The sequence below is a fragment of the Coffea arabica genome, chromosome 2c (assembly GCF_036785885.1).
Source record: "Coffea arabica cultivar ET-39 chromosome 2c, Coffea Arabica ET-39 HiFi, whole genome shotgun sequence".
Lineage (NCBI taxonomy): Eukaryota > Viridiplantae > Streptophyta > Magnoliopsida > Gentianales > Rubiaceae > Coffea > Coffea arabica.
Window position 1 is genome coordinate 76,075,605 of NC_092312.1, and position 25,186 is coordinate 76,100,790.

At 35.2% G+C, this 25,186-nt stretch overlaps 1 protein-coding gene across 4 annotated transcripts; it reads left to right on the forward strand.

Annotated features, from left to right (window-relative positions):
* The first annotated feature begins 18,554 nt into the window (after positions 1-18,554).
* Positions 18,555-23,414, forward strand: LOC113728173 (jasmonoyl--L-amino acid synthetase JAR4). Of its 4 annotated transcripts, none has more exons than XM_027252712.2 (5): positions 18,555-18,976; positions 20,283-20,598; positions 20,717-20,818; positions 20,982-21,769; positions 22,690-23,414. In XM_027252712.2, the coding sequence occupies exons 2-5, from the start codon at positions 20,297-20,299 to the stop codon at positions 23,226-23,228; spliced, it is 1,731 nt and encodes a 576-aa protein (XP_027108513.1). In that variant the 5' UTR covers positions 18,555-18,976; positions 20,283-20,296; the 3' UTR covers positions 23,229-23,414. The 4 variants fall into 4 exon arrangements, with proteins under 4 accessions (XP_027108513.1, XP_027108512.1, XP_071932726.1 ...); XM_027252711.2 differs by lacking the exon at positions 18,555-18,976 and adding an exon at positions 18,986-19,522; XM_072076625.1 differs by lacking the exon at positions 18,555-18,976 and adding an exon at positions 19,639-20,032.
* Positions 23,415-25,186: the final 1,772 nt, after the last annotated feature.

The window sequence follows — 25,186 nt, forward strand, 5'->3', positions numbered from 1 at the left end:
AATGCTACTAACAACTTCGTTCCTATTTGTACGTCCAAAATGTTTTTTTTTTTTAATGTGTTAAGTCAATCTTTTTATTTTATGTTGTACGTCCGCGATAACAATAAGTAAATTAAAATTTATTTACATTATGAACAGGCTAATTGGTAGTTTATCTATATTATGAACATATTAATTATAAACGAATATATTTCTTTTTATTTTATATTAAAATTTATTTTAAATATGCAAGTAATAGCAAAGGGAATGAAGTAGCTAGTAACATGTGAAAAAATCAAAAAAGGAAAAAGCAATTAAAGGGATAATTTCGCACAAAAAAATAATAATAAGCGGTCAAAGTATTTAAAATAAAAATTTACGGATTAAAGTGTAATTTGAGGTATAGATGGAAGACATCTTAGCGTGCATTTATTGATTTGTTTTAAATAAGTGGTGGTTGATTTTGCGGGCTTGAGGGGTGGAATTGCAAATATGTGTGGCTGGCGCTGGTGGTCTACTTGCTGGAAGTTGGGAAAAAGTGAGCTACTCTGCAGTCTACTCGCTGCTCACGATGGGACGCGTGGGAAGCGGAGGTTCTTTGACGGGAAATTTCGTCTAGTGTCATTGGACTAAAATTTTTAAGTGCAGTGGAAGTACAAGTCATTATTAGAAATTAAAGATTGAATGCGATTATTTACATTCTTTAAGAGGGAAATTTGGAAATAAAATAAATATATACTTTTTCATATGGTTTTTTTTTTAGTGCCTACCAGAATGAACGTTTAACTGTTTAAGTCTCTAATCTTTGGATTAGTGGGGGACTATGTAGAACCTTTCAACAGAAGAATTTGGCTGTAGGATCGAATGCGTTAGAAACAATAAACTTTGATGTTCTCTTGTAATTTAGTTGGCTAGGTCTTTGAACCATTTGATGCATGGTATTTGAGGTTGCAACAGCAAATATTTTAGGCTCAGAATGGTGAACTGAAGGGTATGTTCTTTATTATGGTTACTACATACGTACGTTTAGTTGCAAGCTCTTAAAAAAAAAAAAAAAAAAGGCCGAATTTCCTCAAAAACCCCAAAAAAAGCCCATCTAAATAGTTTTTTTTTTTTTAAGGGAACTCCATTTCATGAGGTTTTCGAAATTCAATTTTTCACTAGGAATGGTATTTTCGATTCAATTAATTAAGTCATAAAATGATTCACGCGTCTGATCGAAAAAAAATACATTCCTTCCCTATGTTAAAAACCAAAAAGAATAACCCAAAAAAGGGAAAAAAAAAAAAAGTAGAACATTTCAAGGATATATTTTCATTTGATTTCCAATTGTTTCAGTTGTTACAAGCATTTCAAAAGTCAAGCAATTGTTACACTTCCCGTATGATATTGCAGGAGTGATGCAACCTAAAAACAAAAAAATCCCACCAAGAAATAGGTATGTGTATTTTCCCATGAATGATAAAGTAATTTTTTTTTTTGGGAGAGCTCTTCCATACTTCCATTGTTGGAATATGACATTTCCGGCCCATGCATGCTAATTGTCCAACTAATACGGCCAGGGCTGTGCCGGTTGACCAGTTGACGCTAAAGTTTGATAATAATAAAATGTAGGAATAATTTCATAAATCTCCTCTGAGGTTTCTAACAATTGTAGCCACCTCCCTTAAAATTTAAAAAATTACATTTACTTTCCTTAGTGCTATTAAAAGACTATAATACCCTTGACAGCTCTATAAATCCTAAGTGACAAGTAGGTGTAAAGAAAAAGAAAAATAAATATTTCTTTATCCAAAAGCTCTAACCGTATCTCTCTTTTTTTTTTCTGGTCCTGTATCATTTAAATGAATTTCTTGCTTAGTTTCGAAAATAGCGGGCGAATAGTGATGCATTTGTCAAAAACAGTTTCTTCACAACATACTTAACAAAGGAAGAAGGGAGTTCAAATATTAAAAAATGATGCCTTTAAACGTGGCCTAAATTTTGCTGCAAAAAACTATCTTAAAATTTTTTGCTTAACAAGTAATATTATTGATGTTTGATTTCTTTTGCCATTTAATTTGTTTTGTAAATCAAATAGAGGCAATATCGGATATTCATTAGACTTTTTGTGCTTACATCACCATTTAATACCAAAACACACTTTCTAGGGTAGGTTTTTTTTTTTTATATATATATAATTTTTCAAATCTCAATGGAGGTTGCTACAATTATCACAGACCTTAGGGAAGATTTCTAAAATTATCCCTAAAATGTAAGTAGAGACAAACTTGGCTGAGTCAACTCACTCACACCTTAAAAATCCAGGTAAACCCTAGGGTGTTAGGGTTTATGAGAACCGACCAATCACATGATACCGCTCATCCTTCCTTCTTAAACTTTGGAATTCTAGTGCTCCTTTCTTTGGAATGATAAATTATACTCCACTACTTTCAATATATCAGAGCGAGACAAACCATCTTGAATTATTTATTGACACGACGCTTTTTCATGATATTCAATTAAGTTTCTTTTGGCGATTTCCAATGTATTACGTGCTCCTTTGAGATTCAGCGACTTATTAAATACTTCTCTTAATTGAATATTTAGTAAAAGCACGTATTCAATATTTAATGATGTTGTTTATTTATATATTTAATAATGTGTAATTTTGAATTTCTGAAACGTGTTTATGCCTTTGTTCAATTGCTAATTCATGATAATATGGTCAAATTTTATATTTTATCTTTTAAAATATGAAAGTTATTCCAAAAACATTCGATTTTGAACTTGTACTCAAAATCTCGAGTGCTCTTTAGCTAAATATACAGCATGATAAATACGCTTTGATGGTGTGTTCGGATAACAAATTATTTGAAAACTTTTATATTATATCAAAAGCACGTTTCTGTCATTTATTTAGTATTTTAACCACCTTTTTCGTTTCATATATAAATCATTTTTTCAAATAATTTTCAACCTAATGTTTTTAAGGCCCCCATCAAATTTATTGGGCGACAACGAAAAAAAACTAAGGACCATATTTTGTTATGCAACTTCTGAAACTAATAAACATGTAAAGGGCAAGCCTTATATGATTTCTTTTTTTCGCCCTTTTCAATTTGCAGGCCGCATATGTTCATAATTTTAGAACAGGAAAACATTAAAATTGGAAGTAGAAGAAGGGGCGGAAAATTTGGTGCGTTCTGTTATTAGGTCATATGCCAGAGCCATGCCATAATTCTCGGAGAGAATTACGAGAAGATTGCACGTATTGATATGGGCAGCCTATTTAGTGTAAATCCACCTTTGTCCATTATTTTGGCCTACATTTTGTTGTGTTCGGTGAAGGTTCCAAGATCTTAACAAAGGTCTGGGCCTCGGCGCTAGGGATGGCAATGGGGGCGGGTGCCCGCGGGTGCCCGCCCCGCGGGGGGCTCTCGAGGCGGGGGTTGGGGCGGGGGGTGGGGCGGGGGCGGGGGGAATTTTTTCCCCCCGCTTAGAAACGGGGCGGGGGGCGGGGGTATACTCCCCCGCCCTATCCCCCGCCCCGCCACCCGCAAAAAAAAAATATATATATAATTATATATAATATGTAAGTTAATTAGTTATAAACTTATGATAATGATATTATTAGTTAGATGTATTATATAATGTATATTAGTTTATGTAATATAATTGATATTATCAATTATATGAATAATTATATATGTCTACTAATAGAATTTATTAATTAGTTATACTAAATTTACTAATACATTTATACTAAATTTCTAATTACACTTAATAGAATAACACTTTTTTCTCAAAAAAAAAGCACAAACACAATAATGAATTAGTGATTGCATTTGTAATAAAAGTGAAAACTTGACTATTTTAGTTATATTTATTTCAGCATATTAGATTGTATTCAAATAACTTATGTTTGATTGTTTTTATGAGTTTTAATTGTAAAATTACAATGAATAATAATTTGGTGATGTGTTGATATTTTAGTACTTGATTATTTATTAAAATTTAATTATAATAAAATTATATAATAAAATTTCATTAACCCCGCGGGTGCCCCCGTGGGGGAAGCGGGGCAAGGCGGGGCGGGGGCGGGGCGGGGCGGGGGGAGCGGGAGGCAGGGGACGGGGCGGGGGACGGGGGGAACTAATAGGCAACGGGGCGGGGGACGGGGGAGGGGTCCCCCGCCCCAACCCCGCCCCGTTGCCATCCCTACTCGGCGCCTATCTATTTTATACGCCCAAGGTCTGTGCTTCGATAGTAGATTATTTTGGATAATTTTTGTTTAAAAATAATGCAGCACTTTTTTGATATGATGTATCATGTATGTGCGATCAAAATATAGTTAAAAAAATATGTTAATGATATAAGCGAATAAAATTGTACAAATAATTCACTAAATTATTCAAGATGACAATATCAAACAAAGCAAACGCCTCCGTCGTCTAACCAAACAAAGAAAAAATGGGAAAACCACCAATACATTGATGGAAAATTAATAGAAGCAAAACAACAATCTTTTAAACCAATGTGATTTTAGAGCAGCAGCAAGAATTTCGGACATTGAAAATTACTAAATTTATTGCACATCAATCATGGAAGGAGTAGGGTGTTTGGTTATAAACGTGAAAAAGAAAGTCTCAAATCTTTTGGGCTAGGAAGATCCAATTGCACCTAACATCGGGCTTTGTTGAACTCATTTGGTTGACCCATGAAAACCAAAACCCATCACTTATTCCTAGGAAGATCCGATAGTACCCAACACTGGGCTCGGTCCAACACTCCAACTTATTCGGCTTGCCCGTGACAAGTAAAGCGCATCAGTTGTCACCAGTCAAAGTTTGACTGGAGGAATAGGTAGTAAACCGTCACTAGTCAAAGTTTGACTAACGAGATTAGGTAAACCGTCATTTTCAGTTGCTGAATCATCAGCCGCGAGGAGTAGTAGCAGGCAGCAGTCGCGAGTTTCATTTCGAAACAAGAGAGAGTGAGCCGACATACTTGGTGCGGAACGAAGAGAGGGAAAGAGGGAGTTGAAGAGAAAAAGGGCTACAGAAAATAAGGAGTGTGTTTGGATTGTAAGTTATTTGTCCAAAAATATTTGCTTACATCACCATTACAATTTTCAATACATCTTTTTATCTTCCCAATTACCTTTTTATCTCACATACATCACATCACAAAAAGTGCTACAGTAAAATATCTCAAATAACTTACAATCCAAACAGGTTTGCATGCAACTTGGTCGGATGGAGATTTTTTATTGCATTAGGTCTAATAAATTTTCTCAATTTGGATTTTTTACACTAAAAACCTTTTTCTATTGCTGTTTGATATTGTTGCTTGGTAGTGTGGTTTTAGAAAAGGAGTAATTTGTGCCAAACTAACTTTGATATTGTGTGCTCACGTTGATGTTAAAGATATGCTTATATCGATATCCTTTTCTAAAATAAAATTGAAATTCAAAGATGTGTTTGAAGGAATCACATATAATACCTTAAACAATTTGAACGACTCTCAAGAGCAACGTTAGACTCTGTTTGATAACTCAATTTAACACTTAAATTCAATAGAATCAGATCTTAACATATTCATAGTGTTTGATAATCAAAAAGTGAAATCCGAAGTGTCACTGAATTTCTAGACAAAATTTGTTCCCAAAATTAAGTGATAAACTATTTATTTATCACTGAACGTGATATGTATTCAAATATATGAAATTTAATACTTAACAATTCAATAATTTAATGGATTCAAACGTTAGATTTCAGATATCAATTTTATCACACGCAACCTTAGAATGGAATGAAGTTTTATCATCATGTAGGGATCATTATTTTTATCAAACAATATTGTAGCATGTGATTAAGGATTTGTTCCACGGTACAGCGATCTGCTGCATGATATCATTACTGGATCGATAACATCTTGCGTCAGTTGTGGTATGGCATATAATTCAGGGTCTGTTTTGTAGGTGCCTAATTAGAAGCACATTTTATATGGAAGTTAAACAGTTAAATTGGAAAAAAAAAAGGGTTGCAATTGCGCAGTTGAAATGTTCGGAACTATTGATTTTGCAGCCGTTCTTGTCCCATATTCTGTCCATGGTCCCCGGTAGTAGGTCAGGTGTTGGGCTGCGCTCAACCTTCAGGCTGCTAAATGTCTCCAACGGATAATCTGGTCGTTATTGATTGACAGAGACTCCGTCATAATTTCACTTCTAATTGACTTTGTCAATTCAAGTCTCTAGCTCGCATCATGGGACAGACTTTTAGAATTTTTGACAGAACATATAAAAATTTGTTTTCATGAGAAGGCTCCATACGTCTGCGATCCTCTTCTGCTGTTGCATCGTCCGGGTGCGGGGACATGAAAGCTCCCTCCCGTCACCATGCTATCTTTCTCTGGATCATGAGGCCCCAGCTCCACAAACATTTTACTCGTGAGAAAATGAATCAAGGATAGTTTTTTTATGAGCATAGTTGGTCAATTATCATGAATTTTTGCGTAGTGCACAAGTTAACAGAGAGTTACCTCTGGATTCAAGTCATGTAACCCAACTCTTTCATAATCGCAGTTTTGTTTGGACTTTGGAGTCGGTTTTGAGAAGGCTTTGCAATGATACAGACGGGATCGTCCCGATCCAATCGCCCAAACCGCTGAAACATAGAGGCGACGTGCCATGGCCCATGGGTTTTCACGTGGAAGCGAAATAAAAAAACCCAAATGTTAATGGATAGGACAAAATCTTGATGATCAAGGGGTTTGGAAGGAGTGCATTCAACGCAATTCCATTCTAATATTATATTGATTCCGTGGAATATGTTACTAGATTTTTGTTTTCCTTTGCGTAATCTAAGACAAATAATTTTTTTTTTGTGCGTAATCGAAGGCAAATAAGTTTTTTTTTTTTAATTAATCGTCAATTTCTACACGATTTTAACCTATCTAAACTACTGCGACACATCACTGCACATCAATTGTATTTTATCGTGAGCGCAAAAATTTGAACCATCGACCTACACTCGGATCCGCCCGCACCTTATATTTCACACGGTGGCCAAGTACGTGTTATCAAATTCAGTTGCTTTGCTAATAAATTTCTCTATTTCGGTTTCTACCGGCAGCATATGGTTTCTGACATTTTCTTGACGGCAGCATATGGTTTGACTAATCCGTTTTTTCTGACATGAGCTCTTGATTAGCTTTACTACTTGTTAAGTATGGAAGGAATCTCTCGATTCACTAGTCATAGTTGATTAATGTAGTAGTAATAATTAACGTATCAATTGTTGGGGTGGACATGAGACATGCCAATAACGGCACAATGCAAAGTGGGCAAATAATCGTCGTGTTCTTTAACAGGTTATCTGAATATAAAAGACCAAATTTAGCACCAAACCAGACAATTCTCAACGACGTCAGGAATTCAATCATTCTTCTCCTTTGGTTTTTGTGTACCTCCACTTCCATGGCAATTTCGGCGGCCGTAATTTGGCGTTCCCCTAACCGGCCAGACTTCTTCTTCTTCTTCTTTGTGCCTTTTTTTTTTCGAAGGACATCTTAGTGCCTACTAGCACTCAAATATGGACCCAACCATAGAATTACCATTACAGATACTGCCAATTGTTTTTGGGTTGCCGAAAAGAGTTGAAAACGGCTTGGCGATAGCGACGATGGATTTGCAAGGCCTGAAAAATACCTTCTCAGTTGACGACTGTTATGGTGGAAGACCCACCTAATTACCCAGTTACGACGCTGTCGGAAAAATTCCTTCTCAGTGGGATCGATTGACGACTGTTATGGTGGAAGACCCACCTAATTACCCAGTTACGACGCCGTCGGAAAAAAACATGCCGCCAACTGTTGCCACTCACACCCAGACAGTTAATCCACCACCCCGTTTGATTCTGACATGTCGATTTTGTGCAAGAAATAGAAAGGGGTTAATTCCAGAAACCTCCCTCAGACTATTTTCATTGATTTCCTCCGAGTTTTGAAAATTACACTAACCTTCTTTGAAGTTAATTATCTTGTAACGCGTTGGAGAGAGGCGATAACATGATTCTATCATTGCCTCTCATCTACTATGTTGTTTAATTAATCTGATACGAACTCACGGGAAAAGCTAAAATTTGCTATTTATCATTAAGGATCAAATCATATATAGCATCAAAAAATAATATATCATTTTATATTTTTCACTTAATGCAAGATTCAAATTATTCTTTTCACTTACATACCCATTGTTAATCATGATCGATAACAAGTAATCAAAAAATTTGCAGCCAAAATGTTATAGAGAACAAACTTTAACTTCCTAAATATTTTTCTCAATATATTAAGGTTAGTTGTTGAAATTTTTATGGTATTAAAGTTCATTCCTTGTAATATTTTCGTTGCAGATTTTTTTCGATTATTTGTTATTGATCATGTTTGACAATGGATTCATAATTAAAAAGAATAATTTGGATCTTACATTAAGTGAAATATATAGAATGGTATACTATTTTTGATGTCATATGTTATTTAATCTCTGATGATAAGTAGCAAATTCTAGTGTTTTCTTTAACATTTGGACTGGTATTAGATTAATTAAACAATTTAGTAGATGAGGAGCAATGATGGAATCATATTATCTTCCCTCTCCTTATATCATTTTTTAATTGTTGGTTGGATTTAAACGCTACAAGATAATAAATCTCAAGAGAGGTTAATGTGATTTTCAAAACTTGAAGAGAAATCAGTGAAATAGTCAGATACTTGGTTGAAGATAGACAGTTCGAACTTCCAATCAAAGAAATTTTGCCATTGAAACCGAATTTTGGATCTTACACATTTAATGCATATTGCAACAGCTGCACCATTAAATGAGCACATTGATACAAATATATACAGGTCTGAAAATCGACTGTATAACTTTAAATAAGCAGTGAAAGAAAATTATCATATTATGTAAAATTTTCCTCCCTGACGCCGGACATAGCAATCTTATCTGGTTTGCGGGCGGGCAGGTTCATCTCCGGAAGAACGATGGACATGCGGAACCTTCAAAGATTCTTAAAAGAAACTTCATCCTAGCTTTTTAGTCTAAAACACCCTCAACGATTTGCAAGGAAGCTAATTTTACCATGAATATGAATTATGAGGTCTCAATTTTTTTTTTTAATATTTTTTTTAAGGTCTAAAAGGTTGATGCTTTGTTTATAAGCATTCCAGCGGGGATTCTAATGGAAGATATTTTAAGGGATACGACATTGCTTTTTTCTAGATACGTAAAGGCATGTAAAAACAGGACAAAGTTACTTTATATGTTTGTCCAAAACACACGTAATTAGAGGTAATTAAGTCATATTTTTTCCAGAAAATTTCACTGATCACCAGTCGCCAAGAAGCAAATCAAGCTTTTTCCCCATATGCATGGCGGGGGGGGGGGGGGGGGGGGGGGGGGGGGGGGCGCAGTGCTACCTGCAGGTACTCGATGGTTGGCTGGAAAACATGGGCTAAATATGTGAAGTATGTGCAAATTCAAGATGATAAGACGGGTAAATGTTAAAAAAAGACGCATCCCATGAAAAAGACAGGAGGGTGTTTTAAAAGTTTGCAGACATTTATGATTATTGCAATGATCATTCAGTAATCAGTAGCTGGCTACTCCTGCTGTGTAGGATGCCACCATTTTCTCTTAACGACGACAATTTAGTAGTTTAATGCTACTTGCATAGCTGCCTTTTCACAATGTGCATCACATGTTGCAAGCAAGGGAGTGGCCATCACAAGGCCACCGACCAACTGTATCAACACCCCCAAGCAGCAGCATCAGATCAGATCAGATCAGATTGTCATCTGCTACAATTCGGATAGTGCAAATTATCGGCGCCGTTTAATTTTTCCGGTCCCCAGAATTTTTTTGATGCTTACGATCACTATCATATTCTCCGACCCCTCCCCCACCTGTTTTTTGCTTTTCTTCAACCCTTCAGATTTTGCAGCATTAAGAGCGAGTTGTTGTCTTCAATCTTCATCGCTATCAGAGTCTTCGAATCATGTTTGGCCACTTGCCACAGAAAAGAAAAAGAACTAATGCATGGTGGTGTCCTTCTTATGCCAATCAAAATGACAAATTGACAACAACGTGAGAGGAAAATCAAATTTCTGACTGAAAAATGTCCCGTGTGCTCAAACTGTAGGCAGAAAGCACATATGCATTTGACTTTTGATGGTCCAGAAAAGGATTTTGGGTATCTAAAAACTACGGGTGTGTTTGGATCCCTTGTTTTTGGGGTTGTTTTTGAAAAACTGTTTTTTACATTCCAAATGCTACAGTAAATGTGTATTTCCAAAACAACTCCAAAAACACCATATCCAAATATTATATCAAAAACAACTACATATGTATATTTCAATTATGTATATTATATATATAAATATATATATTATATTATATTAATATAAATTGAAATATACAAATTAAAAATTATATATTATATATTATATAAATATTTATATAAATTAATATTATACATAATATTGTATATTATACATAATATAATATAATATACATAATATGTAATATTGTATACATAAATGTGTAAAAATTTATACATAATATATTATGTACATTATATTATAATATATACATTATTAATGTATAATATTATTATGTACATTATTGTGTATAATAATTTATAATAATGTTATGTATAATATATAATATACATAATATGTAATAATGTAATAATGTATATTATGTATAATATATTATATTATGTATATTATATTATATATACAATATTATGTATATTATACAAATTGAAAATTATATATTATATATTATATGAATATTTATATAATGAAATATACAATAAATATTACAAATTGAAATATTATATAAACACCATATTTATAATATTATAATATTTATAATTAATATTAATATATATAATATATTTGAAATATTTATATATTTATTTATACATATTATAAATATTTTTATATATTTATATGAATATTATATATTATATAAATTGTATATCATATAACATATATTATATATTATATATATTATACATTTATATAAATGTACATTTATACATAATATATATATTAATGTATATTTATAATATACATTTATATTATGTATTATATATAATATAATACATTTATAATACATTTATACATTTATATTAATATACATAATATTAATTTTATATTTATACATAATATTAATACATTTGTACATTTATATTAATACATTTATACTTAATACTAATATATATTAATAAAATTATAATTTATACATTTATCTAATATTCAGTTGTAATTTATACATTTATAATAATATAGACTTATATGTTTATAAATATATTTATATTATGTATTATATATAATATAATACATTTATATATTTTTATATAAATACATAAATATATTTATTTATAAATATTTATAAATGTATTATAAATGCATAAATGTATATTTATATAAAAATATATAATTTATAATTTATAATTTATACATTTATATAATATTCATTTATAATTTATACATTTATAATAATATACACTTATACATTTATAAATATATTTATATTATGTATTATATATAATATAATTAATTTATAATACATTTATATATTTTTATATAAATATGTAAATATATTTATTTATAAATATATTATAAATGCATAAATGTATATTTATATCAAAATATAAAAATTATAAATTATAAATTGTAATTTATACATTTATATAATATTCATTTATAATTTATACATTTATAATAATATACACTTATATATTTATAAATATATTTATATTATGTATTATATATAATATAATACATTTATATATTTTTTAGCGAATATATAAATATATTTATTTATAAATGTATTATAAATGCATAAATGTATATAAAAATTATAAATTATAAAAATACCCAAAAATATGTTTTAAAAATACCTCTAAAAACAATCCAAAAAATATCTACAGTAAAAGTTTTTCATATAGTTTTTGAAAAACAACTCCAAAAACAACTAATCCAAACGGATTTATATTTCAAAGACAAAATACTACAGTACTGTTTTTGAAAAACAACCCCAAAAACAGCTAATCCAAACGGAGCCTACGATTGCTGCGCTGTTTGTTGGTTTTGATTTTTGATGTAATTCATGTTATTATCAAGCACTGAATATTGCTGGCGCAGGAGAAAGGGTGGCTAATGCATCCGGAGATAGCCAAAACAACAACAACAACAATAATAATACTGCCAATAATAATAACAAGAAGAAGTGAATTAGAACACATACATCTTACTTGCACTAACTGGATATTTGTTTTCTCCGTTGCCTGTATACATTCTATTTCTCTTCCAATTGAGAGCTGAATCCTGATCGTGACATATCTGCGCTACATTTCGATCATTACACTGACCATTTCGGCCATTTTTGCTCTCAAATGCTTGAATTGGTTGTGGTGGAGTAAGGTTCCAGCTATTAGTGGGGGCAATAATAATCATTTGAATCAATAGCATATGTCTGAGTTTTAATTATTTGTTTACAAAGAAAATTAGTTCATCAGTAAGAAATTTTTCCCCCCTAATCTTTATAGGAGGTAATGTGAGATTAAAGCAAATTTTTACAAGATTGAGGATGCGCAAAGGTGGAAAAAATTTTAAATTTGTTAGTCCAATTTTCTTAATTGTTGAAATTTGTGACTGCAAATTTAAAAAAAAAAATTTATTTTTTTTCAGCTCATTTTTAAGGTTTATCTATTTTCCTGCAAGTATATATGTACTGATGAATCTACAAATAACATATTTGGTCAACCTTGATTTCGTAGAATTTTTAGCTGTTGAATTAGAGTCATGTTTAGAACGAAATTCATTGAGTGTGTTTAACCATACTCTCTCTTAATTGTGTGATTCCTAAAAGTCAACTTTTTTGAGGAATTGCTTCTACACAAGTTTATGATTTTCAGGATCTCCAATTATTGGTTTCATTTGATTACCGGACAGAAAGAAAAGTATGGCAATGCGAACGATCAAAAAATGTTACTTTTAAGCACTTGGTTAAAGCAACATATTGAGAGAATGAAGCAAACTGCGAAGTGCAAGCGGTGATCAGAAACTTTACTGATAAATATATGTGTGACCTCATTATCCTCCAAACAAACAATTCCTGGCTAGTTACCACAACATTGACAAGATGCTTTTTCTTTTTCTTTGAAAAAGTTTGGAAAGATTTGACTCGATCGCCATTATAGGCTACTACGGCATGTCCTAGGAGTATAACTTGCAAGGTTCTTAAAGATCACCAACACAGCAAATCATGTCGGCAGCGGATTGCATTCTCTCTTTGGTATCCACCATAACTTTCTATCTACGCAAATCAGTTCCGGATGCTGCTGCTGCTGCTGCTGCTTGATTATAACCTGTTCCCCCGGCCCCCATTCTCAAGCAGCAATTAGATTCTCGACTGTAAAGTGTAAACTGCACATGCACCAACACACAACAACGTGAGGCTGTTGAATTTGGCTATGGGATTAAATGAAACCACATTCGAGGGGTGGACTTTGGTTGGGAGGGTGGGACTTTGGCGGGGGTTCGAATTCTCCTTGTCCAGGAAGTCAACAAAATTACTAGACCGCAGCCCGCAAACGTGGAAGGCATCGAACCAGGGAAACAAGACAGCTAAGCCGATTCACACTGGTGCTTGGTGCTACGACAGCCTTTGACAATAATAATGTGTAGATGATGGACACAGGCACCAACATGGTTGGTACCAAATTCCTGTGGTTCAGTTCTTCTTTTTTTTTTTTTTCCTTTCTCTTTTGGCTCTCTCAGACTGATGTGAAGTTAGGCTTGTTGATTCGAGCTCTGAATCAATGTCAAATCCACCTCGTTTGAGCATTCAAGAACTCAAGACAAAATACGTATTTTTCATAATTTACAACTGCCCTCCTGGAATTTCTTACAATTACAAGGGCATCCCCCTTCTTTTTTTCCCTAGAATTATATGAATCTCTTTCAGTTGCGGGTATAAACCGCTGTTGTTTTTTTTTTTCTGACATTTTCTTGAAGAAACTCAAGAAACCGCTGTTGTTTACAATGCCAAACTGATCTTATCCGCACTTACAATTGGACGGGGTCAAATGATAAGGTTTGGTATTCGAGTGCCGAAAGTCTTTCTTTCTTAATAAAATATATGAGTGAGAAACAGGATGAAGGTCACTGTAATTCAGGCAACAGTTGAGTGTGATCGTGAAGATTGGAGCTGATTATGCTCTGTCTATATCCCGGTGTGGGGTCTCTTGTGAAGTCATTAGAGAACTGCAACGCTTCGTACTTGATTTTTTGTGGGTTAATTAATGATTGGTAGTTGTTAATTACTTTGAACCTCTAAGTAATGCCAAACAAGCAAGGCAGGCTGAAAATGACACTAACTACTTAAAAATGCTTTATTTTTCCAACTGGATAGTTTTTTAATGATATATGTTCACTGATTTTGGAGACGTAACGTCAACAGCCCAGAAATTATTATCATATATATATATATATAATAAAGTCGTATTCTCATTCTTATCCATTCATGTTTTCTCTTTCCTACGTGACTTAACGAGACGGCAAGTAGTTTCCTACGTGCCTTGCTCCTTTTTTGTTTAGATATTTATATCAGTTCTTATTTCCTATAGGAATTCTTAATATTATATGATTCTTATTTCCTACCCAAAAAAAGAACTGGAAAGTAATGCGATATAAATATCTCTATTAGATATATCTCCAAATTCATGCCAATAATTTGTGTACGGCATAGGGAACCGAAGTAAATAAGAATTGTTATCACTACAAGAAGTAGAAAAGTAACTAATTACCGAAGTAAATTATTAGATGTTCAAATTTATATCATAAGAATACTTTATATTGCAATGCGCATATAGTAATATACTTAAGAAAGGTTATCATAAAATAGACATTAAGTTTGTATTTCATATCGACATTTTTACAAAATTAACTAAATAGTTTATTATTTTTCGAAAATTCCCGTTCAAGGAACGGGTACAAAACTAGTTAGCATATAAAATGGAAACGTAAGAAGTTAATAATACGAGTTTTGGTTCTACTTGCGCCATTCCACTGCAGCTTCTAAATAGTGCTCTCCTCCACTTAATCTAGAAACCCAAGCGGATCTATTCCAAATTCCAGCCGTTGTTTGAAGTTCTTTTAATTGCCCTTTCTACGTGACAAGGAATTTGACGAATATGAGCTCCTTTCACCTTCATGCATTGAATGAGCGTGGATCCTGCTGTCTGTTCTGTTGTTGAAACGTCAATTTCCAAATTTAATTAATAAAGGATTGGCCAATTTGACCAGCAATAGTACTAAATAATAGTGATAAACAGACCAGTTAAGTGTTGGCTGCGTATTAGTCCGCAATATTTCGAGTCTCAGTCACTGGTATGCATGACAATGTCGACCATTTTGAAACCTAAAATTGATTACTCCTTTTAACTTTCGATCTTAATATTGAGAAGTGGGACTTATAATGTTGAGTTCTGTAACATTTAGTCTTAATGACGTTGTGCTTAACTCCTGTATTCATCCATTTTCTTACAAATTGCACAATTGACTGACTGCTGATTGTTGATTTTTTTTTTGTCGCAACGATAAGAACCATAGAAAGAAGCCACCGGGAGCCACAATATGTTTGATTACTGATTGTCTTTTGTTGCTATTTCTCGGGTTAAGGGAAGGCGCCGCTTCCTTTGATACAAATTCAACGTCCATTTTAGCTAGGATATGTGGCAGCCGCCCTATATGTTGCACTGTTCCTTTTGTCTTCACTATTTGTCGTACATTTTATTTTCATTTCGTTTCATGATTCCCTGGACTCTCTGTTACGCAATTGTTTGTTTGCTTTTGCCCTATTCAAAGTTTTTCATGATTTGAGTTCAATGAAGGAGAACTAAAAATGATACGTCACAAGAATGTGATCCATATGATCGCTGAAAGTCACTAAATTCCTCTTTGAACGGGAGTTCGAACCCACCTGCAGTGGAAAAAATGTAAAGGAGGTGTCAGAATACCCTTTTCGTTTAATCAAGTTTTTATACTTACTAATCTTTTATATAATATGGTCTTTTTAACCTCCCCTCCCTGTAATTTATGATAGATTAGATTATAAAAATATTATCATTGTAAAAAAAAAAAAAAAAATAGCGGCCAAAAGAATAAGCACGTTATCGTATCAAAATGCATTTTTATGCACTAAAGCAACACAGACGCATACTTACCAAGAAATGCTACTGTTTCTAGTCCTTGTGAATTTTTGACTTGCAAATATTTACAAGTCGTGCTCACGTGTGCATTTATATGGTGGGTTGAATTTGATTTAGATGTATTAATGAGTGTTCAGTAGTCAATCAACAGCGAAAAAATCTGTAAAAATAACAAATCGAGTTTTGAAATGCCTGATAATGAATTAGAAGCATTCAGATCAGAAAAAGATTAACAGTTTTAGGCATATTAATGAAAGCCTAATATTACTCACAGAGAGAGAGAGAGAGAGAGAGAGAGCGCAAAAGAAAAGAACCCAAAAAAATCTGGGGAAGTCGGAGAGCCACAATGCAACCCATGACTAAAGGGCTCCTCTGGGTTTGCAAAGCCATGGAGTTGATATGATTTCTTTAGCAATCGATTAATCTTTTCGAGACATCTCGAATCAATACCTTGAATATTTTCTGGCTTGACTCTTTTAATTCGTCTTCCACGGAAAAAAAAAAATTTTAATTCGTCTACACTAAACCAGGATGATGTCTGGACCCGTTGTGGAATACGCCCTACGAGTTTGGAAAAAGGATCCGGGAGGCTTTTCAGAAACAATCCTCCCAAACGAGAGCTACCATTTTTTTTTAAAAGAAAAATTTGGATGGGTACGGTTTCAATCATCCATCGTCACAAATGAGGATATGTGTCAAAATAATGGGTCTACTCCAACGAATGTCCATCAATATAGTTCTCGTATCAACAACAGTGAAATTTAAGAGCATGAGAAAAAATGCATAATTAATTTGTAATAAATTATAATCCGTTGGAAAATTGTTACATTACTTAGGGACGGTTATGTTCTTGTTCCTTCCCTTAACGTTGAGGGTTTTTTCTTTTATCTTTCAAGTATTGAGGTCTTTGAGTTATGATCCCGAGTGCCTAATTAACGTATAAATAAAAGCATTAATATAGTTCGGTTACATTATTCATTTATATCAATTAATATTTTGTTCTTTCTAGGTACATTATTCATTTATATCACATTTTCATTTTAAACTTGATCTTAGAAGTTGGCTCTATTTTGTATTGTTAATTTCCTTCACATAATAAATTAATATAATAGTTAATCATAAAACCTCTCCCTGAGATATAATGGTCATTTTTGACATTTCAATGTTACGCGGCGTTAGAATTGACAAACGGCGTGAGGCATAAAGTTAAACAAAAAAAAAAAAAACATTAAAAGGGTAAGTGCAAAACTGGTTAAATCTCAGAGGAAATTTTTCAATTGACCCTCAATATAATAAAGTATGCAAGTTTTGACGCATCTCTCTATGTATATGTTTGAGTAGCTTTGACCATCAAACCGTATGCATAAAAGAATACTGGCAAAAATTTGAGTAGATCTGGTGTACGGCTCCACTTGTAGACATGCGATTATTGAAAGGCCACGTCACTCCCGGTCTCGGTTTCTTCATTCCTATTTCTGAAAGCGGGTCAGAAAAGTTGTAACGCGGGGCATTTCAGTTTAGGAGAAAAAAAAAAAAACAACTATTGGTGTGATGGTCCCCACATTTGGGGCAGGGTTGGCGTTTCCCACGTCGTCCGACTCCGTCAATGCCACACCTCTGCCCTTTGGCTCACGGAATCTTTGGCTGCCTCTCAAAGTCTCTCCGTAATCCGTACCCAGTCTAGTCTATGATGTATTTTTCTCGCGTATCCCACTCTCTTTGTCTGTCTCCATTCCTATGTTTCCGATTATTTACGCTATTAAAAAAAACTGCAACGCCTGAAAAGTGTGAGCCGGAGGTTCCGCTGAAGCTTCGGACAGGGACCAACAAAAAGACGAAAAGAAAAAGAGAGTGGAGAGCGGAGTTATATCAATCAAAAAACAAGCAGCAAGCAGCAGGCTTATACCAAAAATTATCAGCGACCATCCGACCACTCTAACCCAGGTGACCACCAAAAGCAAAACCGAGAAAAGGATAAAAGAAAGTGAAGATGATCCAAAAAAAAAATGGCCAGTTCATTTTGTCTCATTCTCCGCTGGTTTCTTCTCATCCTTCTCAAAATATTCAAAAATTTCCATATTTTAAATAAATTTTTTACAATTTTTATTATAAATTATAATAAAATTTTAAACAAGCAGTATTCAAAAAAATTCACAGGGCTATTAATAAAGTGAAAATAACAACAAATGTACACAAGAGAGATAGAGAGGAGAGTGAGTGCTACTTTTGCTGCCATTTGACCCTAAATTCCAATCAACCAGCCCCAGGTCCAGTCCTAGCAACCAATTAGCGATTTTCAATTCAAATCTCTTTCCTCTTCTCATTCTCCTCCCTCCCTAATTCTCACCCCTGCCCCTCTGTTACTAATTTTTCATTCATTTCTAACCTTTCAAGAGCCGACATCTTTCATTTCACTCTCAGTAAGCAGTAACCGGGGGTGAATTGAATCGTATATATATATATATATATATTATAAGGGGCTGAGGAGACTTCCAAGTGCCATCCCTCTTCCTCCTTTTCATTTGTTTCCTTCGCGCATACACACAGGAGATAGATGAAGTAAACCAACGGTCCAACACTACAGGAGCAGGAGCAGTAGTAGTCAGGCACTGATTACCGAGTCTACTCGCTAGCTGATTGCCGCCTAAATAGTTGAATCCTCCTCGTTGACTCGCCCCCCTCCACCTCATCTGTTCGGGAGGATATCCATCGTCTGTCTCAGCCGCCTTTACCGTGTAAGGCTCGCCTCGCCACTTCCAGCGCTTTCTTTCTTTGATTCTCTCTTTCGGACTCACTCCATCTCCAGAGTCCAGAGGCAACTCCAGGGATTCAGGGGAAAGGAGGAGGTCCCCACCTCTTTATTGTTTAATCCCTCTCCCCCAACTGCCAACCCCGGCGAGGGCCATCCTATGCACGCCTGAAACCCCTTTCTCTCTATCTCTGATCACTGGGCTCAGACAATTACGTCCACTGATTGATTCATTCATTCCCTCTGTCATCGCTCTATTCTCTCTATCTATGCATGTCATCAAACGCCCACTTCATTTGTGGACTTTAACCTTTTGTTTTGTTCCCTCCCTTCTTTGGTTGTTGTTGTTGGTTACCACTTTTCCAAGAATTTATCTCTTCTGTCTTAAAGTCTCTCTTTATCTCTCGAGAGATCTTATTAAGTTTTTCATTTTTCCATCTTTAATCTTTTGTCCAGCTTTTGGAATTGAAATTTTCTTTTCTGCTTTTGTGGTTACTATATATGGACCTTTCTGCAGAAAGTTTTGGAGTTGGTACGATTCTCATGTCCTTCCCCTACCCCTTTTTTCTTCCTTTCCTGCTACATACAACACATACAGAGCTAGTTTTTTACTACTATATACTACTACTATACTAGACTAGAATACTAGATTACTTTATGAATTTATCAAGCTAAAACTTCCCTCAAAACTTTTGGAAATGCATTCAGCTTTAACTAAATCGTGTACTTTCTCTCATTTATTCTCGTGCATTAAAACTGTCCTAAAAGGTTCATGAATCTGCTGATTCATCCGATTCTAATAATACTACAAGCCTTGTATGTATCTGGGATTTCTCTTTCTTGCTTTATGTTCCCCCTCTGATGTTTCCTTCTCCTGTTTTAGTACAGCAGTATTTAAGAATTTCCTTTCTCCTTTTTTTTTTTTAGCTCTTCTTGGGGGAGGGGTTTTTCTTTTTTCTTTTTCTTTTGGCCCTTGTTTTATTGAGCTTCGTTGACTTGCGTCAAAGAAGAACACCTTTCCGTCCACAGAATTGGGACAGAGGTGGCTACAAGTGAACTTTCTCCATTTCATATTTGCTTTCTTTATGAACTTTGACCTCAACAGATTTTTTTTTTTTAACAATTTAATAGGTTGATACTTATCTTCTTTTTTTTTTTCTGTCAAATCATTTCTATTGCATAGAAGCATCATTAAATTGTGTCACTATCTGATTGGTTAGCCCTGTCATTAAAGTGGCTTGCTTTAGTAATTGGATTCACAACTTATCGTAAATTTTAAATCGTTTTAACAGCTCCTAGAAGGAATATGGGGATGCTGGAGGAGATGCCTCTTTCTTTGGATCCAGAAGATGTCATAGCTGAATTTGAGGCAATGACTAGAGATGCTGGGAGGGTTCAGATAGAAACACTGAAGAAAATTCTTGAAGAAAATGGTCGAACAGAGTATTTGCAGAGATGGGGTCTCGATGGAAGAACTGATCCTGAGAGTTACAAATCTTGCGTTCCTCTTGTCACTCATGAGGATTTGGAGCCTTACATCAATAGGATTGTTGACGGTGATGATTCTTCAATTCTTACCGGAAACCCAATAACAACCATCTCCTTAAGGTAAATCAATTTTCAGTTTCATCATTCATGGGGAAAATGGAAACAATATATATACACGCACACACATGTGCCGTTTATGGCTCTTTGTAGCTTCGGATAAACTGGAATTTTATTGCAGCTCCGGTACTACTCGTGGGATGCCCAAGTTTGTCCCTTTCAATGATGAACTGATGGAATCCACCATGCAGATATACAAAACTTCCTATTCCTTTAGGAACAGGCAAGTGCTTCACTTCCTTGCGAGCAGAAAATTTGATTGGTTTTCTGGTTTTCCTTACATGGCTTTCCGTAGCCACATTGACTTGTCGTGTGGTAGTCCTTGTTTAAATTATGTATGACCGAAGTGATAGCAATGGAAGAAAATAACATAATTGTCCTTGCAGGGAATTCCCAATTGGCAATGGGAAATGTTTGCAGCTCATCTATGGTAGCAGGCAGTTTAAAACGAAAGGAGGTTTGGCAGCAGGGACTGCCACCACTAATGTATACCGCAACCCATTGTTCAAGAGAACAATGAAGGCTATGCATAGCCCATGTTGCAGCCCTGAAGAAGTGATTTTTGGTCCGGATTTCCACCAATCATTATACTGCCATCTGTTATGTGGACTCATCCAGCGTGAAGAAGTTCAAGTAATTTCCTCTACATTTGCTCACAGCATTGTGTTTGCGTTCCGAACATTCGAGCAGGACTGGGAGGAGTTGTGTACTGATATCAGGGAGGGAGTGTTAAGCAGCCGAATTTCTGTCCCATCAGTTAGAACGGCAATGTCAAAATTGCTCAAGCCAAATCCTGAGTTGGCTGATTTAATCCATAACAAGTGTCAGGGATTGAGCAATTGGTACGGATTGATCCCAGAGCTATTTCCTAACACCAGGTACATATATGGGATAATGACAGGTTCCATGGAGCCGTATTTGAAAAAATTGAGGCATTATGCAGGAGAGCTACCATTGCTAAGTGCAGATTATGGGTCTTCTGAAGGATGGATTGGAGTGAACGTCAATCCAAAATTGCCCCCTGAGATGGCCACTTTTGCTGTTCTTCCAAATATTGGTTATTTTGAGTTTATTCCTCTGAGGCAAAGTCTCGATGGCCTAGAAGCCAAGCCTGTTGGTCTCGCTGAAGTTAAAGCTGGTGAAGAGTATGAAGTTATCGTTACAAGTTTTGCAGGTACAAAATTTGTCTTTTTTATGAATCTATTTCTGTTAACGCCCTGTATGTTTTTTTTTTTTTTTTTTTTTTGGGCTGTGGCTATAGGAAGAACCTCGTCTCTATTATTACATGCTAAACCAGCTGCACAACCCATGAGTGGCTAGAATTTTTTTAGATTGCGGTACTAATGACACTGCTTGCAAAGATCTCTTTTTTTTTTTGGGGGCGCGGGGGGGGGGGGGGGGGGGGGGGGGGGGGGGGGAGTCTCTGTTCCCATGAGGTGTTGCAGACTTGTAGGAGGTGGCATCTGTTTAAAAACTCACCGTTCAGACCATGCATGTGCCCCATCATGTCCAGTAATATATGAAGGTCATCAGATCTCGTGCCTTACCATTGACATCGTACATTGCTTGTTTTGTGTGCCTGCCACTATTTTAATCTTCTTTACAGATAACGTTGTTTACTTGTCGAAGCAATTAGTAGTGATTGTCTTTGACATTATGGATGCCATTCATGTGATTGAAGACAGCATAGCAACAACCCTGTAAAGTGACTAGGAAAAAAGAAAGATATTTTTCTTCTCATTCAACCCTGTAATGGGACGTGCCTTTTTATTTGTCCGGCAGAATCTTTTTTTCTACGAATACCAACTCATCATACCACTTGGATGGAACTTGGAAAAGATGGACTTCTTACATTGTGTAAAAAACTTCAGTATAATAAAAGATCAGACAGATGACATGCGTCAGTCACGTCACACAAATGATTTGACTAAAATGGTTGAAACAGGAGTGTAAAAATGAAGTGCAAAAACCTTCAACCATGCAAATTATGTTCGACGATTTCCAGTTACTTTGGCATTATTGGTTCTACACTTTTCCCAGCGTGGTGTGGGATGTAATTGAGAAATGAATTTGCATGTGGTGCAACTTTTGCAGGGCTGTACCGTTACAGGCTAGGGGATGTGGTGAAGGTAAAAGGGTTCCACAACTCCACCCCAGAACTGCAGTTTATTTGCAGGAGAAATCTCTTGCTGACAATCAACATAGACAAGAATACCGAGAAAGATTTACAGCTAGCGGTTGAAGCTGCAGCCAAGGTTCTAGCAGAAAACAGGCTAGAAGTGGTTGACTTCACCAGCCGAATTGATTCGTCAACTGAACCGGGGCACTACGTCATATTCTGGGAAATAAGTGGGGAAGCAAGCGACGAGGTTCTAGAGGAATGCTGCAATTGTCTGGATAAATCATTTCTTGATGCTGGATACCTAAGCTCCCGCAAAGTTAAAGCAATCGGTGCCCTTGAGCTCAGAATTGTGAAGAGAGGAACCTTCCACAAGATACTGGATCATTACGTGGGGTTAGGGGCTGCTGTGAGTCAATTCAAGACCCCGCGATGTGTCGGCCCCACCAATAACAAAGTGCTGCAAATACTGTGTAATAACGTTGTTAAGAGCTACTCTAGTACTGCCTTTTAGTTTGAATCTGTCAATTACGGCCAGCCAGACCTGATTATATGTAGTACAAACTGTAACTGAAACTGTAAGAGGGGGAGAGACAGAGTGTGTGTCATAAGAAGTTAGTAATGCCGTCGTCGGTCGTGTTACTCATTTCTGTTGGGCATCAACGGGGTTACTCAATAAAATGCTTCCAAGTTGTACAAATTCGTAGTCCCGTAGTTGTCGTCGTCGTCGTCATTTTCATTACGGTCGATTTCTTTTGTTTCTCGTACTGACCTTTTCACTCAGGCAAAACGCAGATCAAGTCTAGTTGCAAAATAAAAAGTGAGAGGCACACCTGAAATTGAACTACCCTTGTTCCATATCTTGGGAATTTATATTTTTAAAAGAAAATTTTAAAAATTAGATATGGATCGGATATCCGATTAATCCAATCAGCACATAATGCAAATGTCCAGATATCTGCATTAGAAGATCCAGATACGGATCACAAAATGGCTCGTCCCATTTTTGTGAATTTCACAGATTGGATATTCGATTTGTGAACACCCTTATAATAAGCAACTAATGGAATATTGGCTAGGGTTTGATATCCAAAAGGAGTGGTCGCCAGGTGGTCCGATAGAATTAGGGGTAAGAGGTCTCAACAAGCTCAATACCCAACATATGAATATAAATAGAAGTATATATATATATATGTATAGCATGTACCTGGGGCGTCCGGTCCAGGCCGCAGGGGATTAGTCGGGCCCCGTAAGGATTGACCCGGACACCCCCGTGTCGACAAAAAAAAAAAAAAGTACCATTTCATGATCGGGACGGGAGTTTAAATAAGCATATGCAATTTTGTCTTGTAAGGAATTTTCGTATCATTTTGTTCTCATTTTATTTTGACTATTTGGACACCATCTTTGAAGTGATTTTTTTTTTTTTTTATCTAAATTGTATATGAGAGGAATATTGTTAAACTATGGTTTCATGAATGATTTGCTAAGTTTAAGTAATAGATAGAGGGTATCGGATGCTTAATCTAAACCCACATGCAAGCGGTGTTTAGTATTGAAAATTAAAACCATAAAATCATCCGCTAGAGTTTGATAAGAAATTGGTCTAAGTGATCAGGAAATATGTAATAAGAGGAATTAATAGTGAGTGGGAGATCATACTGATAAAGAGATAAGCCTATGTTCAAATTTGTGTCTTTAGGCAAGTGAGGCACAAAGACACAAATTCGTACCTACTTGAAATCCTAGATTTTGTCTCTGCAGTCTCGTACCTGTTTGATAATCACGTGTATTGATTAATAATTTTTAGAATTCAATTGTGAATAATTCCAACAATCAATATCTCTTAAGATTTTATTGGACGATAAGTCCAACGGCATAATACAAATGGAAGTTAAATAAATACAGGACGATAGAGACAAAATTCGGGACAGATGATTTGAAGCGATTCATGCCTCATGGACTGCGAAAATTTTGGGAGAGTTGCAAGGTAAGCACAAATTGTAACGGCCAATTTTTTCATAATTTAAAGTGAAGGGTACAGATTCACAAAGTTGCATGCTCACCAAAAGCACCATCGTAATGTCCAATCAATACTCGAATTGCTTACCTAAGAATAATCATGTGTTGCCATACACAGGCTAATTGCTTAGATTATAGGTAAAAAAAAAAATCATCCGCCAAATGTACCTCTGACACGGGATTGTTCTTGTTCTATACGTGCCGTGCTGACTCAGCACGGCCCCAAAATAAATTTCGCAGAAGTCAGAAAAATGTCAGCCTGTGCAGTCTTGTGTCAGTCCGGACCGTGCTGACTGTGCACGGCCCGGAATGACTAAAGACTGACAGATACTGCTTTTGTCAGTCAGAGCCGTGCACATTCAGCACGGCTCCTTTGAAAAAAATTAAGCACGAGATTTCTCCTTGCCATTTCCAATTTGGCTCGCAGCAGCTTTAAGGACTACATATGCC

What these genes read in the sequence shown, in the direction of transcription:
- LOC113728173 (XM_027252711.2), top strand. Translation starts at nt 19,492, where the DNA reads ATGGACCTTTCTGCAGAAAGTTTTGGAGTTG. An exon ending in TGCAGAAAGTTTTGGAGTTG is followed by an intron (nt 19,523 to 20,282) that starts GTACGATTCTCA and finishes TCGTTTTAACAG; the next exon opens with CTCCTAGAAGGAATATGGGG. An exon ending in TATCGTTACAAGTTTTGCAG is followed by an intron (nt 21,770 to 22,689) that starts GTACAAAATTTG and finishes CAACTTTTGCAG; the next exon opens with GGCTGTACCGTTACAGGCTA.